At 33.5% G+C, this 17,049-nt stretch overlaps 1 protein-coding gene across 13 annotated transcripts in view; it reads left to right on the top strand.

The window, feature by feature from the left end:
- Nucleotides 1-17,049, top strand: part of Robo2 (roundabout guidance receptor 2) — a 1,215,662-nt gene that overhangs the window by 1,078,876 nt on the left and 119,737 nt on the right. For 7 of the 13 annotated variants that reach the window (XM_047564676.1, XM_047564669.1, XM_047564673.1 and 4 more), the window contains exons 6-7: nt 12,305-12,432; nt 16,946-16,957. In XM_047564676.1, coding sequence (XP_047420632.1) covers nt 12,305-12,432; nt 16,946-16,957 — 140 coding nt within the window. The remainder of the gene's footprint in view (nt 1-12,304; nt 12,433-16,945; nt 16,958-17,049) is intronic. The other 6 variants (XM_047564678.1, XM_047564674.1, XM_047564667.1 and 3 more) reach the window with 1 other exon arrangement.

Here is a 17,049-nt window from a genome sequence, read left to right as displayed (position 1 = left end):
GGTCTCGCTAAGTTGCTGAGAGTCTGGCTAAATTTCTGAGGCTGTCCTCAAACTTGCAGTCCTCCTGCTTCAGCCTCCTGAGTTGCTAGGATTACAGGCATGTGCCATCATGCCAGGCTTGAATCCTCTCTTTTTGCAGAGGAAGAAACTGAAACTTAGAGATGAGGATGACATGCTCAAGGTGTAGGGACTCATGTATGGCAAAGCTTAAAACCCCTAGTCTCTCCGTCTCTCTGTTAAAAGCTTGTGCTCATTTCCCATTTGGGATCTGGAAAATCCTTCATTCCTTGTTTTATTCAAAGGTTGCTGCCTTTTTAATTAATTTATTTTTTTTTTGTATTCCCATATTTTTAAGAAAAAAACAATGTTGAGCTTATCATTGCTTTAATTGTTTTTCTATCCTCCTAACCCCCTTTCTGTATTTATCTTTAGTACTTAATATTCAACACTATGTCTGACACATGGTACTGATTAGCTAGACATTTACATAGAGTGGTTTCTCAACTGGGGGAAATTTTGCTTTTCCTGTTCCCTAGGGGATATTTGGCAACATCTGGAGCCAGTTTTGATTGGTTCCTTGCATCTAGTGAGTAGGGCTAAACATCCTACTATGCACAGGACAATTCCCACAGCAAAGGAAAATCTGTTCCCAAATGTCAAGAGAGCCAAGATTGAGAAACCCTGAAGTTCAGGGCATTGCTTAATTGTCATTTATATTTTATATTTTTATTTTTAATGTTAGGATAAAATAATAAAACATAATTATAAGGAATGCATTTTCAAGATGATAGTCTTTCCTTGTTGCTTCTAATATGAAGGTTACACAAAGTGAGATGGATAAGGTAATGATTGGATTAGACATGAAGATTTCATCATTTAACAGAAAAAAACAGGCCTTTCATTTCACTAATGACCTGAGAAGAATGTACACTTATGCATATTTTCTAGAATATATGAGGCAGGTAATTTTTCTTTATATGTCTTGCTCATTAAATAGTTGCTGAATTATTGAAACTAGTTAAGAATACCTCAATTAGATAGTTTTTAAACCTTCATTTTCAAGTAGATCTACCAACCCACAAGTTATGTGACACATATAATGATCAGAAGTACCCCTGTGAGGCTGTGCTAAATTTCTAAATCGCACCATAATCAAATTTCATCCAGAAGTTTCTGTTGGCAAAAGAGGAGAGAGCCTTTTCAATCTTCCAGAGCACAGCCCAGTCTAAACATCCCTCTGATAATGCAGAACCCTCACGTAGCTCAGCGAGTGTTCAGTTTGAACACTAATGAAGGAGGCTTCTTGGAATTTGTCCAACAAAGGCAGCAAGGCCACCTGCACATTCTAAAATCCAATTTACCCCAAACTTGTAGTCCCTGATTATACCCTTTCATTCCCACACAGGAAGTGTATGGGGTCTGCCTATCAAAAAACTTCTGGTCTAGGCTATGAGCTTTGTGGATTCCTGTGGACTTAATCCCTGAAAGTCCTTTTCTATTAGGACTTACAGTTGATTTTTAGCTGACCTGTGAAGACACAGCTTCTTCTTGCAATCTGATATAACAATTTCTCATCTTATTGTAAAACCAAATTATCTTTAAAGAAATTAAGCCAATAAGATAATTATTCCTAAATGGGATGATAATTGAACCTGCTTCCTGACTTTATTTGTTCCAACATGCTCTTCTTAAGTGTGATATATTTGCATTTTTTACCGTAAAATTTGTAACATCCCTGTGAAGTAGGAACTATTAATTATCCCATGATTTTGTTAAGGAGGAAGAAATTCTAGATTCTAGATTCTGTTTGTAAACCACGTGATCTGAGATTCAATGGAATCAGATTGTACCTTGTTTTATGTTGTCATTTTATTGATTTTCAAGTTTTTTTTTACTGACTTATTATTCTGTGATGGTCTGGAATTTTAGTGGGGGTGCTCTATTCTTCCTTTCTCTTTCACATTTAGGCCAAAGGGAAAAAAAACTAATGGAAAAGTAAGATTTTCTTTAAGGTATGAAAGATAAGTGTCTGAGAAGGTCAGAGGATAAATAAGTTTTCTTTCTACAAATCAGGGAACAAGTAGTTTAGAAAGCACAGGAAAAAAAATTTGTGGAGGTGATCATAAAAATTCTGTAAGAGCTGATATCGGAAGAGATGAATCCCATTTCAGTGGAGGTGAAAAATAAATGAATAAGGTAATAGTCAATGGGAACCTGTGCAGTAACCAAGGACAACAGGATGTGTTCTTTACAGCTGGTCACAAATTTGTCAAGAAAAGGTATCTCTGGAAGAGGTCCCCATGGTTGCTATAAGTTTAAAAGATGGGGTTACTCAGAAGAGAGCTACAGTCTGTGCTGGTTAAAATTTTGGAGAATTTGGAGTTATGGAAAGCAGGATGCATTGACCCGGTGGTGAATTTGTTAACCTGCTTAAGCTCCAGAGGGTATCTCCAGTGCCCAGGTGGTTAGGACCCAGCATTGTCCTTGTAGTAGTTCAAGGCCTGGTCCTTTCAGCTTGGGTATTTGTTAGTAGAAATTTATACTTTATTAACTATTGTTATTCTATTATGGATTTTTTAAAATGTCTTTTAAAATTTGTTTTCACTTTGCTTTTTAGTTGAAAAATGCCTTGCTTCTTTCAGCTGTGCTAAACTGATTGATCCTCCTCTGTAATGTGATCTCTCTCTTTCGGAAGATTCAAGACCAATATTAATATTTTCAGACCAAGGCTGACCATAGCTGAAACTTTTGAAACTCTAGATAGGGCCGTACTACTGTATAGGGGTTTCACGTCTGTGGGTTAGTTTGATAGGGAGGGAGTCTCCTGGATAGAGGAAATAAGGATAGCTTTATAGAAAGCCAAGAGAGGCGAAAGTATTGTTTGGCTAATTCAGATGGGAAAGAATGCCATTATATTTCTAGTTTCCTTGGCCTTTCTGTAAACTTTCCAGAAAAGAAGAGAAGTTCACTTAGGGATGACCTTGTCTCTTATAATTTCTCCACAGTGTATTTGTCCAAGATTTTAGTTTCATTTGTTTCCCCCAATGAATGTAAAGGCAATTATCATTTTTATTAAGAATATATGTCTTTATACTTTTCTCTGCTCACCCAAGCTGTAGACATTAGCCTGCATTGTAACTGGAGATAAAAAGAAAAAAGTGAACTAGGGTTTACTATGGAGTATGGAAAATGACTGGGGTTTTGGCCGGCATACTAAAGGCCTCTTGTGCTCATTTTGAAGTCCCATACCTCAGATGTGATTTAAGAACTTCCTTTTAGGGTACACTTTAAATATTAAAGATTAAGAAAATATCATATAGGGTTTAGGTAGCTATAAGTGCTTACACAAGTTTAATAACAGATTAAAGTGTTGTCTGTGAAGGATTTTGTTTGAAAAAAATATATGAGCAGGAAGATGGTTTTAGAAAAATTAAGTAACTTTTCCCATTTTTGAATGTTAAAGAGTAAAAGTGACACAAGATTTAACTTTCTTCAGGAATATTTGAATATTTATATTTTAAAATGATCCTTTTAACAATTGAGAGACATTTTTACTGAGTTCTAAATGACTGTACCTAAGTGTCCATAACATGGCACGGTGGAAATTAGCTCATCAGTGTGACTTAATAATCAATGAATGATTTCATAAGCTCAGTAAGTGACATACATATCAAACAATCCTTGTGTTGAAAGAAAAGCAACAGACTTTGCAACATTTTTATATAAAGCTCTATAGTGAAAATTTCCTTGAAACTGTGGAATTATGAGAGGCCTATTATTAGACTTTAATTTTTTGAAAGAGTCTAAAAGGTCTAGGGTGATCTTTAGCTGTTTGGGTTCAGGGGAAGTATTTTGAAAATTGAAAACAAACCTTTGTATCTCTCCAAATGTTTAGAAACATTTCCCTACATAGACATTAAATGTTTCCTGATTCAATTCATACTTTTTACCATTGGCCAACTTAATGTTTAATAAAGCAGATGCATAATAAAATTTTAAGTGCTAATGCAAAACACTTGCTCAGGAATTGAAGCCAGAAATCTTATAATAAGAAGTAGTAGGTGTTTTCAAACACTAAGAAGGTTGAGAAAATAAATTTCCTTCCATGGAAAACAAAGGTGCTTTTGAGATGAGAATTGCCATCCAGGAGGTTTTATAGAGTCCTCACGTAATTCAAACAAGGTGATTAGGTACACAGGCTTGAACTGAGCATGGCAAAATTCCAGTTCGTAATAGAAAATTTGGTTTGTATTCCTTCCTTCTTTTTCTCCTTACCAAATTCTGCCCCCATTGTGGAAAGCTTGGGAGTACCTAATTATCTGAATTATATTTATAAAAGCAAGAAAATCATGAGAAGTTCCTACCCTACAGGCTTAACATAGCCTGGGAACTACAAAGTATGAGTAATGAATGAAATGTGCTTATGTTATAAAATTTTGTCCACTTTCGGGTCTTTCTTGATATTTTAATAGTAAATTAAGATTTATAGAAATTCTTCCCCCTAGTATGCAAACAATTTTCTTTATGAGAAAGAAATAAAATAGTTTCTTTTACTTAAATGTTTTAAAGTTAGAAATGATTTTATAATGTGGCGCTTTGTTTCCTGAAAGAATGAATACTAATATTTCTCTTTTGAAGCACTTTTAGGTTTATTCATCAAATACAAGATCATACACAAAACATAACTTTGCATACAAACTGTTATATTAAGTATTAAGATAAATTTACTTTGTTTTATTTATTATTTAGCTGAACAGATGGTAATGATTTTGACACAATTTGGTTTCTTTCTTTCTTTCTTTCTTTCTTTCTTTCTTTCTTTCTTTCTTTCTTTCTTCCAACTGGGGAAAGAAAAACCCACATAAAAACAGAGCTTCTTTTCCCACTTTGTCACAGCTGGTTACCAATCAATCTCAATTCACGGTACAGTGATGATAGCACATGTTGTCCAGGGGCCAAATCTGATTGGGTTGCATTTTTCAGCAGTGTTTCATATCAGAAAAAAATAAGGTACCTCCATGGTGTAGACTGTCAACACATGATTGTACAACTGTCATTAATCAAACCTGGCAACAATGACTGCATTTATATAAGTCCAAGACTGGCAGGTTTCACAATGAAAATGACCCCATTTCTAGTAGAATTGCCTCATCAGAAATGTTTTTTCATCTGTTTCTTTTTTTCTTTTCCTGTTTTTAATTAAAGTCAGCATTACCTCGTACATATTGATCACATATAAAATTAAACCATGTTACAATGTAGCTGTATTACACTAAAATATGCTCTTGTTAGTTCAGATTTATTCCAGACTATTTAAAGAAGGCCAAAAGCAATTGAGAGCAAAATTTAAGTGTCTCCTATTAATAATCATGTTAAATAAATTAATCAGGTTAAATAAATAGATCATATTAAGAATCAGGTTAAAGCATGTATATATTAGTAAAAACATTTATGAACCTCCTAGGGTTACCATTTATTTTAGAATAATATTGAGCAAAATGTTCATAAAGAGTTTCTGGAGCTTTGGAAACCCTGAACACAAAACCACCAGTACATATGGACATACTTATCCAATCCACACACACACAGCAACAAACATATAAAGTCTTCCAGTCCCTTTCTAACTTTAGACAACAGACTAAGACAACTTCTTTTGTAAAGTTGCATTTTATCCAGGTTATTTATTATTGTAGAATCATGTTAAACCTTGTACACTGTAAAGATCTCTAAATGTAAGGGAAATTATTACCCATAACTTTTCATATAACTCTGTCAATATTTTCTTTTGGAGAAAAATGAATACCTCAATTACCTAAAGTAATGGTGTAAAGCATAAATGAGATTACAATTAAGCATGTACTAATTTACCCAGACAGAATGAAATATAAGAAATAAGCCTACATTTATTTGACTTGGACCTGTGGAAATATTTGACACCTAACTGCTTGTCAAATATGTAATTTTAGGTAGCAACTTTTTGTCTCCGGGATAACCCAACCCATTAGAGAAAGAAGAGACAAGTAATAGATACTTGTGTGAGTTTTTTCTTCTAAATATAACTGCCTCTATGTGTGGGCTTGGGAAAGGAACTTTGTCATGTGTTGCCTTATTGTCTAAATGTTAAAGTAGTTAATGAGCCACATACTTCCTTTGTAAGTTTTGAAGTTAGTTAGACATAATTTCTTTAGAACCAGTTCTCATATACCTCAAGCTTTGCAGATAAGCACTAATCTGATCACAGCTGTGAGACTGTCCGTGCTCGTGATGTCACTGGGATGTGTTTGAGCCTCATGTGTTTGTTGAGGGTATTGTTGGGGTTGAGACTAGAGACTGGCACAGTGGTTCAAGTGTGTGAAAAGCAACAGGAGGGTACCCAGCCATAGGTTGCACAACTGTACTAAGGTTGTACAGGAGAAGTGACAAAGCAGAAATACCTTTTACTTTGGATTAAGAGACCTGATTCTAAAAATTCAAATTTTCATGTGAAAATGTCAGATTTTTAAATGGTATCAAAATTTTACTTGGCCAAAACACACACTCGAAATAAATATTTATTTTTATAAATTGTAAATCAGAACAAAAAGAAATCAAAGTAATTTTTAAAGTAACAGGTGGTGGACAGAACTTTACATTGTTTAAGAAGAAAAGACATCTCTGGTGAAATAATGTTTTGTTTATCCTGATGATCAAAGAAAGTGAGAAATGAAAATGTAGAGGAAAAAAATTACTTGAATTTATAGCAGTAATAAAAAGACAGTGGCAACCGATTAGGTGTTGAACAAGGAAAAAAGAGTCATGTGGTTATCAACAAGATGAACATGAAGTTGAAGAGGTGAACAAGGACCTGTTTAAGGCCTTGAAGAACATAAATAGGTTTTATTCTATGTGACAAATGAGAAGCATTGGGTAGTTGCAGTGAGGTGACATCACAGATGTATATTTGTCAGTTAATGATTTTGTGTTGATGCTCTTAGTTTACCTAACAATGCTTCAATTACATAATTACTATCAAAATATATAGGTCGTTATTGTTAGGAATTACTTGACCTACAGTTAAGATAATTAGCAAGAAACCTAAAATTCAAAAGGTGGTCTTGCAAATGAGAGTGCACTATAGTTGAAATTTTGAGAGAAATGTTTTCTGTTATCACATATGGAAGATCATCTAATGTTTCCAGCTGTTCAAAGATGGAATAAGGCAAAATAAGCTGGAACACTGGTTGACTGCATGTTGCAGATAGAATTCAAATGTTGATGGATGGTTAGAGAAGGTAAATTGTTAATGATTCTTTTAACCTGAGGAGTTAATCACCTTTTACATACTCAAAGTATGTCAATCTAAATTCATAATGCTGATTATGGTTGCAATGTTTCCTCCTACAAAGATCTGGTGAGAAAAGATCATTCAAGGGAAGGTACTAGAGACTGAGATGGATCAAATTATGTTTTGTGCATGTATGAATATGGCATAATGCATCCTTCTATTATGGATGATGATAATGCACCAATACAAAAGTTACAAGAATAAAAGAAAAGAAAGTTTCTGAACCTCCCCAAATTTGAGAATCTTCAAAGTTTGTTTCTGTCTTCTGTTTTAAATTGCAACACCCCTGTGTAACAGGACTAGTATATTGTAGCAGTTATTTGTAATTGGGAAAGAACAGTACATATGTGAATATCAGACCTTGCAGCTGGGGAAGTATGTGTTAGTTGATAACACACATTCTCATCTAGCCTAGTCCTGTGAAGGCAGACATCATTCTTTCTGCTGAGGATTTTCACTAGGCTCTAAAGCCTTTGAAGGCAGGTACCCCAACTTCTGATGCAATGTCCAGAGTGTAGGATATATGACTTTTTTATTTCTTGAGTAAAATATTTAAATCTTCATTATAATCTAAAATTCCAATGATTATCATGGGAAAATTAAAATGAGATAATTGGAAATGAGCATCTATTAATTCCTGTGAACTACAGCAGGCACTATGAAATGAAAGATCATTTAAAGTTATTACACAAACCAGGCATAATGGCACATGCCTGTAATCTCAGTGACTCAGAAGACCAAGGCCAGCCTGGGTCATTTAGTGAGACCCTATCTCAAAATTTACAAAAAATAAAAATAAAAAGGGCTGGGGATATAGCTTGATGGTAAAGTACCCCTGAGTTCAATCCCCAGTGTCATAAACAAATAAATAAATACCCCTGTGGGGATCTCTCAGACACATCCCATGTGGATAAGGAGAGGGTTAACTGCTGGAAGACGATGTTGGCTATAAATCAATCAATTACTCATAAACTTATCTAATCAGTAAACACACAAGAACCAATAATCTTTTTAAATGAGAGGGGACATGACGGGTTTGGCCATACCCAGCTCTGGCCTCTAACAACATGAAGTAGCCCAACTCTCTTTTATTTATGACACACAGGTAAAGGGGGCCAAGACTGGGAGGAGCTTCTTCTGTGATGAACAGGATAGGGTGGAGTTAGTGGAGCCATTTTCTCAGGGAAACCACCACAGAATCAGACAGGGAACCACTCCCACCCAGCACCACATGCTTCCCAGCAATCTGGGACATTCCTCTGTGGTAACCAGTTCCTAGAAGCAGGACATCTGCATCCCATGGCTCGACCTAGTCTGATTCTGATAAATAAGGATGGCTCTCCACATACCCCCAAACCTCTTTCTACTCCAAAATATGCCTGTCTTCCTGGTTTCCATACATGGGTGCATATATTCTCTTCACCTGTAAGTTTTCTAACAAGAATCTTCATTCTACCAGATCTGTTATCCTTTTCCTTTTTTTTTTTTTTTTTCACAGTCTGTGTCTGAAAACCTGTTATACAATTAGAAAATACTAGGTTTACTATTTGCCTGTAAAAACACAACATCTTTGAAATATAGCTTTTTATTAGCTAATATAAATGTGTCATATTCATCCTAAGCAATATTTTATTTTTGATATTTCTCAAGGAAAACTGTTATCATAGAAGAGAATGCACAGTATATTATATCTCTGATCATGGTGAACTTAATAAAGGAATAAAAACTACCTTTAAAATAGCAAATGCAGTGTTTGTATTCTTATTCTTGTTTTCATCCTCTTTAAAACAATTTTAAAAATAGTCTGACATGGTAGAGCACAGGTGCAATCCCAGCAACCCAGGCGCCTGAGGCAGGGGGATTACAAATTTGAGGAACAGCTTCAGCAATTTAGCAAGGCCCTAAGCAACTTAGCAAGACTCTGTCTCAAAATTAAAATTTTTTATAAAGGGCTTGGATGTGGCTCAACTGTTAAGGGTTCCTGGATTCAATTCCTGATACCAAAAAGAAAAAAAAAAAAAAAAAGGTAGGGGGAATAGAAAGCTCAGAAACTCAGATTACAGAGTAATTTTAGGTTTCAGTAATTTTGAAGGCAGCCCTTTTACCTACTAAACCAAGAGATTCCACATTGTGCTTTCCTTTCATTCTGCATCTGTATAGTGAATTTCTGTAATATGAAATAAAATTTCATCAAAAATATAACTATTTGTTAAATATGAAATTATACTTCTATCTATATTATGTAGTTAATTCTTACATGTCTTCTGTCTACATTTATAAATTAAATGATGACTATGAGTAACATTTATGCAGTGCATATTTCAAACAGCTACAAGAAAGGATATGGAATGTGTTTTCACCATGAAGAAATGATAGAATTCTGAAGCGATAGACATTTTAACCTGCTTTAAACTTAACACAATGCATACACGTATCAAAATCTCACATGGTAATACATTATTATGTATAATTTTTATGCTTTTTTAGAGAAATTTTTAAAAAATAAAAATCAAACTGTTTCCCCGCAGGGAACATGGAGTGGGAATAATGGCATGCTCAGGGTCAGGGTTAGAATTCTGACTTTTCTCCCTAGTAACTAAAGGACATTGGACAAGTCATTTAATTGGACTGTCAATTTCCTCATGTATAAAATGAAGGCTCCTGGTTCAGAACATTGCTTTGAGAATGCTGTGAACAATGTGTGTAATTGTATCTTTTTCAATTGTGAGGCAATGATACAATTATTTTTCTCAATGAAATAATGTACGAGTATCTTGTGTTAACTTAGAATTGTGGTTCCACATGTCTTTTGATCCAGAAAAAAACTTGTAGATCATCAAATTGGTCTCCCCTCTTTTAGAACTTTTTGAGAAATCTCAGCTATATAACAGTGAAGAAACTTCCTGAAAAACACATATTAACAACCAATGGCAAAACTATAGCCAGGAATACAGATTTTTTTTTTTTTAGATGATTTGGAAATGCCTGAAAAATACATATTTTTTATTCAGTGCTTATATATTGGAGCATGTCATGCAGAACATGCAGATAATTGTAGGAAAATTATTTTTGCTAGACATTCTCTGAAGTCATCAAAAATCATTGTTCTTACATTTTCATTAACACAATTAATCAGAAAAGGTTTCTCTGTATTATGTCTCTTTTATCTATCTAGATTAGGATGTGTCCTAAACTATAAACATAGACCATACAAAACTCCTAATAGGCAAATATGGTAAATTACCAGTCTTGAAGTCATTCATATTTAATTGGCCTTTAAATTAGCAGGAAGCAAGCAAGGCTTTATCATGTTTTCAATCAGTATTTCTTGATCTCTAGGTATCTCTAATTATCTGACATAAAATGTGCTTTCTGTGTGCCAGTTTTAAGTACTTTATATGTCATACCTTATTTAAAGCCCACACTTATTCTATTGACATAGATATTAGTACAATTTTGTTCATAAGAATATTGAGACCCAGAGTTTTAAGTATTTTGCCCACTTAAGCATAGAAAAAGGCAAATTCCATGATTAAAATTTGGCCATTTTCTAAGTCTATGCTCTTAATCTCTTGGTTATGCTGTTGGTTGTTAATAGCTCAATGTTTGGGAATGTGGATATCATACTGCATAAAATGGACAAGGTCTCTGTCTTCATTAAAATGGATGGCAATACAGAATGTACTTGTGGAATCATTTTGTATATCAATGAATTTCAAAGAACAACTGACTTTAATCACCTGATATAGAAGACTTCAAATAAGAACAGTAGATAAGTCTTTTCTAAGGAATCATGACACAGTAAATGAGCAGAACTGTTAAGCAAAATATGCAGAGAAGACCAACCACTATAATTAAAGGATAGAGCAGTATGAGTAAGGTTTAGTTGGCATAAATGGTACATAGACATTGCATTTGGTCATGCCAAAGTCAATAAAATAGTCTGTGTTTTAGCCTCTAATAAAGTTAAGCTGTTATTCTCTTAGCTAAAGGTAGAGGTAAAATATATCCAATTATGGTAGTTTTGAATTCTATTCCAAAATAATTGCTTTTTTTTCCTAAAAACAATAAAATGTCACAGCTAGTTTCAAGCAGACAGAATCAATTAAAATAATATTTTAGAAACATGGGTCTAATTGTGGAATGTATGAGAAAGAGACAATGTGACTTAGCAGAAGCTATTACAAAATTGTGAGTTGAAAAAAATAGTGAAATTCACAAGGAAAGATCAGATATGAAAAGAATAACAAACTAATAGCTTTTTACATTTTTTAATTCAATTTTATTTTTTTAGAATCTAAGAAGAGTATATTTACTGCAAGTACCCCCACCCAAATTCATGTTAAAATTTTAAAAATTTTGGACCAATCTGTTAGTGTACAGATTGAAAAAATGGAAGTTAGACAATAAATGCATATGACAGAGCCAAGGATGTGCATTTCTAAAAATGATTTCAAGCGTTGATATTACAACAGTTCATGTTGTTAATTTAAAAGGAATTATGATCCCTCTTCATTTTTAAAAATAATATCCATTTTTTTCAATTTGCCAAGAAGCCAGTGTCATGCACAACTTAAAAATAGATCGGATTATTGAATACAGTGTTACTTAAAAATAATAAAATATGACTCACTGAGAAACTAAAATGTAGACAATTTTCCTTCCTAGTAAAGAACTACCAAAGAAAGTTGAAAGTAGTAACAATGCCTTTGATAGTTTTAAAGTAGCAAGAGTTGTACACAAACATAAAACGAATGACTGATAAACAGTTAGAGATCAGGTGTGAAATTAATGATCTTTTTAGTAATAACCATAATCTTTTTAGTAATAACCATAATTGTACTTTTGTGACTAAATAGTGTGTATGTGTTTGCCTTTAGGTAAAATATAGCATAAAAAGAGAATAATGGTGATGAATACTTAGTGCTATTGTCTATATGACCAATTCTATTTAATAAGGCCAGCTCCTATTCCATGCAGGTATGACATCAAAGATGATTATACTCTGAGAATTAAGAAGGCCATGAGCACAGATGAAGGTACCTATATGTGTATTGCTGAGAATCGGGTGGGAAAAGTGGAAGCCTCCGCTACCCTCACCGTCCGAGGTAAGAGACTTAAGGTGTCAGATATAACTGAATCTGGAGACTAATATTTTGTTTTTGGTAAGTGAACTCACAATCAAAATGATAGATTCCGCTTTTATTGTTACATTGATGTCTACATTACATGCCCTTTCTATCATTAATTGAAATAAAACTATTTCCAAATTTGGGTTGCAAATAATGATCATCTAATGACATTAATTTTTACTTAACAAAATAGAACATGGAAGAAAATAAACAGTTTATAGCTTAAAAGTTAATCTTAGAAAGGATGTAAACCAGTCATTTGCTCTCAACTACTTATGCTTTTAAATGGCATCAGTTTTGAAGGTACTCATGTTTTCTGTTCACCAGTCTGTCACTTTATACTAGTAGAATATTGTTTTGAAATTCTTTTTTATTCCAGCATTCAAAAAAGCAATCTGAATAAAAGCTAATCCTGCTTCCAAAGGTGAACAAAGAATAACAGAGGAGCTCCAGCCTCCTGATAATCTGATTTAGAGAGTGATTTGTGAAATTCATTGGCTTAAGTAATTGCAGTAGTGCTGCTTCTGTGATAACTCACTTTCTAGGCATTGTGCACTTTCTCAGTCATGGAATAATGTTCGTTTATAGACTCACTGGAATTGCTTATACTTGAAGGAAAGCATTACTAAACCCACAGTGCACTACAATGAATTAACTGACTTCTGGGTAGAGCACGTTGATCACAGGAGGTAAAATATGTCCCAGATACCAAGTGAAGTCCTGACAGTGAACACTTACCCTCTCCAAACAGACATTACCAGGACCCTATTTGTTCTCATAGGACTCTGAACAAACATGGACAAGTTTATCTCCTGTTCACACTTTCTTTCACTGTTAACTGAGCCTCCAACCCAGGAGTTTGGCTGCAAGTGTTCATCCCAGTCAGGTTCATCTCACCCTATTTAGTTGTACTTCTACCCATATGCAGCTTTGCCCCCAGAAATTTTTGTAAGATTAGCAGAAGGGTTTGGAGGAGTTCGGAGGTATAACATATTGTGTCAGAATACTCAGGTTGCTTCACCATCTGGTATGGAAAAATGTTTTTTGCCAGACCTGCATATAAGCTTCAAATCATACAAAACTCAGTTGCCTCCAGGTGACTCCTAAGAGACAGACATTCTGTATTCCTTGAAAATACAGTACTTTTGTTCTTCTTGATTGCTCCATTCCTATTCCACCTGACTCGGAGCTTTCTCCTCCACACATTCTACCGTGATTGTAGATGCAAAATATTTTTAAAAATTGATCAGTTACTTGCTTAAAAATATTTTCACTCCTCATAGGTAAAAGATCATAAGGGACTGTGATCATATATATATATATGTACCAAATTATATACTAATTATATCTGATCTGATGCAAAACAATGAAAACTCTTTATTTAATCTACACACTCCGTAGGTGATTTTCATATGATTGTTTTTAAATAGCCAGGTCTTTGCCAAAACAAAATTCATTTGACCATTATCTCCAAAGTTTGTGTGTGTGTGTGTGTGTGTGTGTGTGTGTGTGTGTATGTGTGTGTGATTCTAAAGTAAATGGGGGGAAAAATAAACAACCCACCAGAAATGTTCTATTCAGAAAAATATTTGCTGACTAAACAAGTGGTGTGAAAATGTGAAGACTTGTTTGTTTGTAAAAGCAACAGGGTTCCTTTTATAGTTCAATGCTTGGATGAATGAGACATGAAGTGTTCTGTTTGCTTAAAGGTTTTTCCCACCTAATTGTTTTCATAATTTGTTGAAAGTTTCAGGTTTAACATTTTATTTAACAAAGCAGTCTCCTCAAGTATGGATGTCTAAAGCTAACTTACAAGTAGAAAGCATTGTTTATTTTTAAAATGATTGTTTTTTCAAATCAGCAAAACTTAAATGATTTCTCCTCTAATCTGGAGCTTGTAGATGGATTAGAATGTTTGTTCTGTGTGTATGAATTTATCACTCATCTAAAACTGAAACCTCAAAATCAGGTTAAAGGAAAAAAATTCTTCATAATACATAATAATATAGAGTAAAATGTTATTTAACAACATATTTTACCATTAGGAAAAGCAGTTGGAATTTCTCAAGCTAAGAGGTTAACAGGGGAAAAAAAAATTATCTATGACATTTTTTTTCCGTGCGTATTTCTCTATGCATATAAATGAAATGTTCAGCCTTTCTCTGGATTGTTTTATTAGAACAGGGTCAAATGACCCAAGAGGCCATGTCCATTTTTATCCATTTAATGCAGGGACACAGTTTAGTTTAATTTGCTGATTTTGAAAACATCCACCTGCTGATTTTTTTTCAGATAGACAATTTGCTATGCAATAAAGAAGTTTTATTATGATGTTTTTGCTAAAATTGTATCATTATGCTCATTTTAGCCAACTGGTGAAAATTTAAGGCAGTTTTACAATCAATATCTGAAACAGATCTCTTCAGTTGTTTTTCATTTCAAAAATATGATAAAAATAAACTGTAAAATGGAGTGTACCATCAAAATAACTCCCTTTGCTGACTTGGCAAATATAAAATTAGAAACAAAGTTAAGTTAGTAAACAACAGATCGCCTGGCATATAAAGTCTAATCAAATATCTCATTATCTAGTAGCATTTTTTAAAATGGCTTTAAAATGACTTCACACAAACTGCATATTTATAAACACAATTTTCCTCTATTTTTCAACTTCTTCATTGGCTTTGCATAAATAAAGATCTCGTTGGATAAATTACATTTCCTCTAAGGCAATGAAGCCTTAAGTTTTTTGAAATTATTTTAGACTACAGTAAAAAGAGACGTGTTTTATTTATTTGAATGTGATTTCTTCACCACGGGTTCTTCTTTTTCTCTTTTTAATATCATGGACTCAAAATACCTTTTCATTTCTTAAGGAAACATATCTGAAATCCAGCTTGAGGTGGCAACTAAAATAGCAAATTCAATAATGAAAGGAAAAGTTCCTTTTCTACTGGACACTGACAAAATTAAAAGAAATCTCACCAGTTAGGATGAAGCATGACTTTATGATATTAGTCTGTTGTCTTGCTCCTGGTTATATTTTCATCCTGTTCCCTAACCACTTGCAAAAAAAGGAAAAGGAAAAAGACATTAGGGTAACTTCTTTTTTTCTCTTCATGTAGAAAACTGAACTTATACTATAGGACCCAAGAGTTTGTCTAAGCCAAAATTTTAACACTGCTACTATAATCACCTTATTTTTCTTTCTATTGCCTCTCATGAATACCACTCCTATAAAAGACTATATAGAGGCAACTATACTATCATATATAGTATATATGTTATACATAAATATTGTACTTTATTTTAGAGATTACACAAGGCTAAGTATTGTGATGGATTTGTTTTGAATATACAAATATGTTTTCAATGCTGCATCCATCTTGCCTTGCCCAAAGTGGTCAGCAGCAAAATACTATATATACTTACATTGTTCTAAGACATAATATCATATAGAAGGGCTATATCCACTGGGATATAAGTGAAAGGATATTTTGTTGAAAAAGCTTATATTTTTCAATGTAAGATTTCATAAAAGTTTGAATGCTACTAAATATACTTCTTCTTCATTTGTCTAATGGTACCACATGTTTTAAATTATTCAGCTCTTCTTTTATATGAAATGGTTTACTATCTTAACAGGTTTGACATTATTCTGTTTAAAGAAAGGGTTATTAAGCCTATGTATATCTCTTACAATTTTTGTGCATTAATAACAAGGGAAGCCTATTACTACTGATTTTAGTGATTGAAAGTTATGATATAGTAAAAAATAATAATTTGTTGGAGCAGTAGTTTGAAAGCCATTCACTGTGTGAACAAGAATCAACTTGTCAGTCATTGTTTCTTGGCTTCTGCCAAAAGAAGAAAAAAGCTTAACAGTAGTTAGGGAGCTACTGAGTTGAAATCTCTAAGGATGTTCCAACCTATTTGTTATATTTTCATCCACCCTGTCCACGGATGAAAAGTGATGTGATCTTAACTTATTACTGACTGAAAAGCAGCGTCAGGGGCTTTTCTGTAGTCCTTGTAATGGTTCTGACTAACCATGCTTAAAATCCAATTGCTATTTAAATCAGACAGTGAGGCCTTCTTTTATTGACATGACATTTGCTAGTCTGTGACTTGAATGGTTATATTCAGCAGGTTCTTAATTTGGAAATAGCATTAGGCTGTTCAACTCAAGGTCTTTGACATAATAACTGTAGTAAGTGATGATGATGAAACTACCTGAAATATTTAAAGTTGTTGGTAATCAGTTCTGAGATTCAAAATAATATTTTCTTGGGATCATATTTATAACTTTCAGTTTTTTCAAACTCAGACATCCTTGTTCATAAGTTATATTATGCAACGAGAAATCACTCTATTGTCCATACTTAACTGTAACATTACACATCATGATCATGCATTCTGATAATTTTTTTTCTTTCTTTTTTTTTAATTTCTTTTTTATGTTCTCACCACACCATTCTAATGTCTACAGCTCGCCCTGTTGGTAAGTAGCCATCCTTTTATCCATTTAGCATGGTTTTTTACAATGCTTCATAATTCATGCATAGTAGAATTTGACAGGAATATAATTATTCA

Source organism: Sciurus carolinensis, chromosome 9 (assembly GCF_902686445.1).
Source record: "Sciurus carolinensis chromosome 9, mSciCar1.2, whole genome shotgun sequence".
NCBI classification, from domain to species: Eukaryota; Metazoa; Chordata; class Mammalia; order Rodentia; family Sciuridae; genus Sciurus; species Sciurus carolinensis.
The sequence above is the reverse complement of the archived record's forward strand: the minus strand, read 5'-3'. Positions and strand labels throughout refer to the sequence as shown.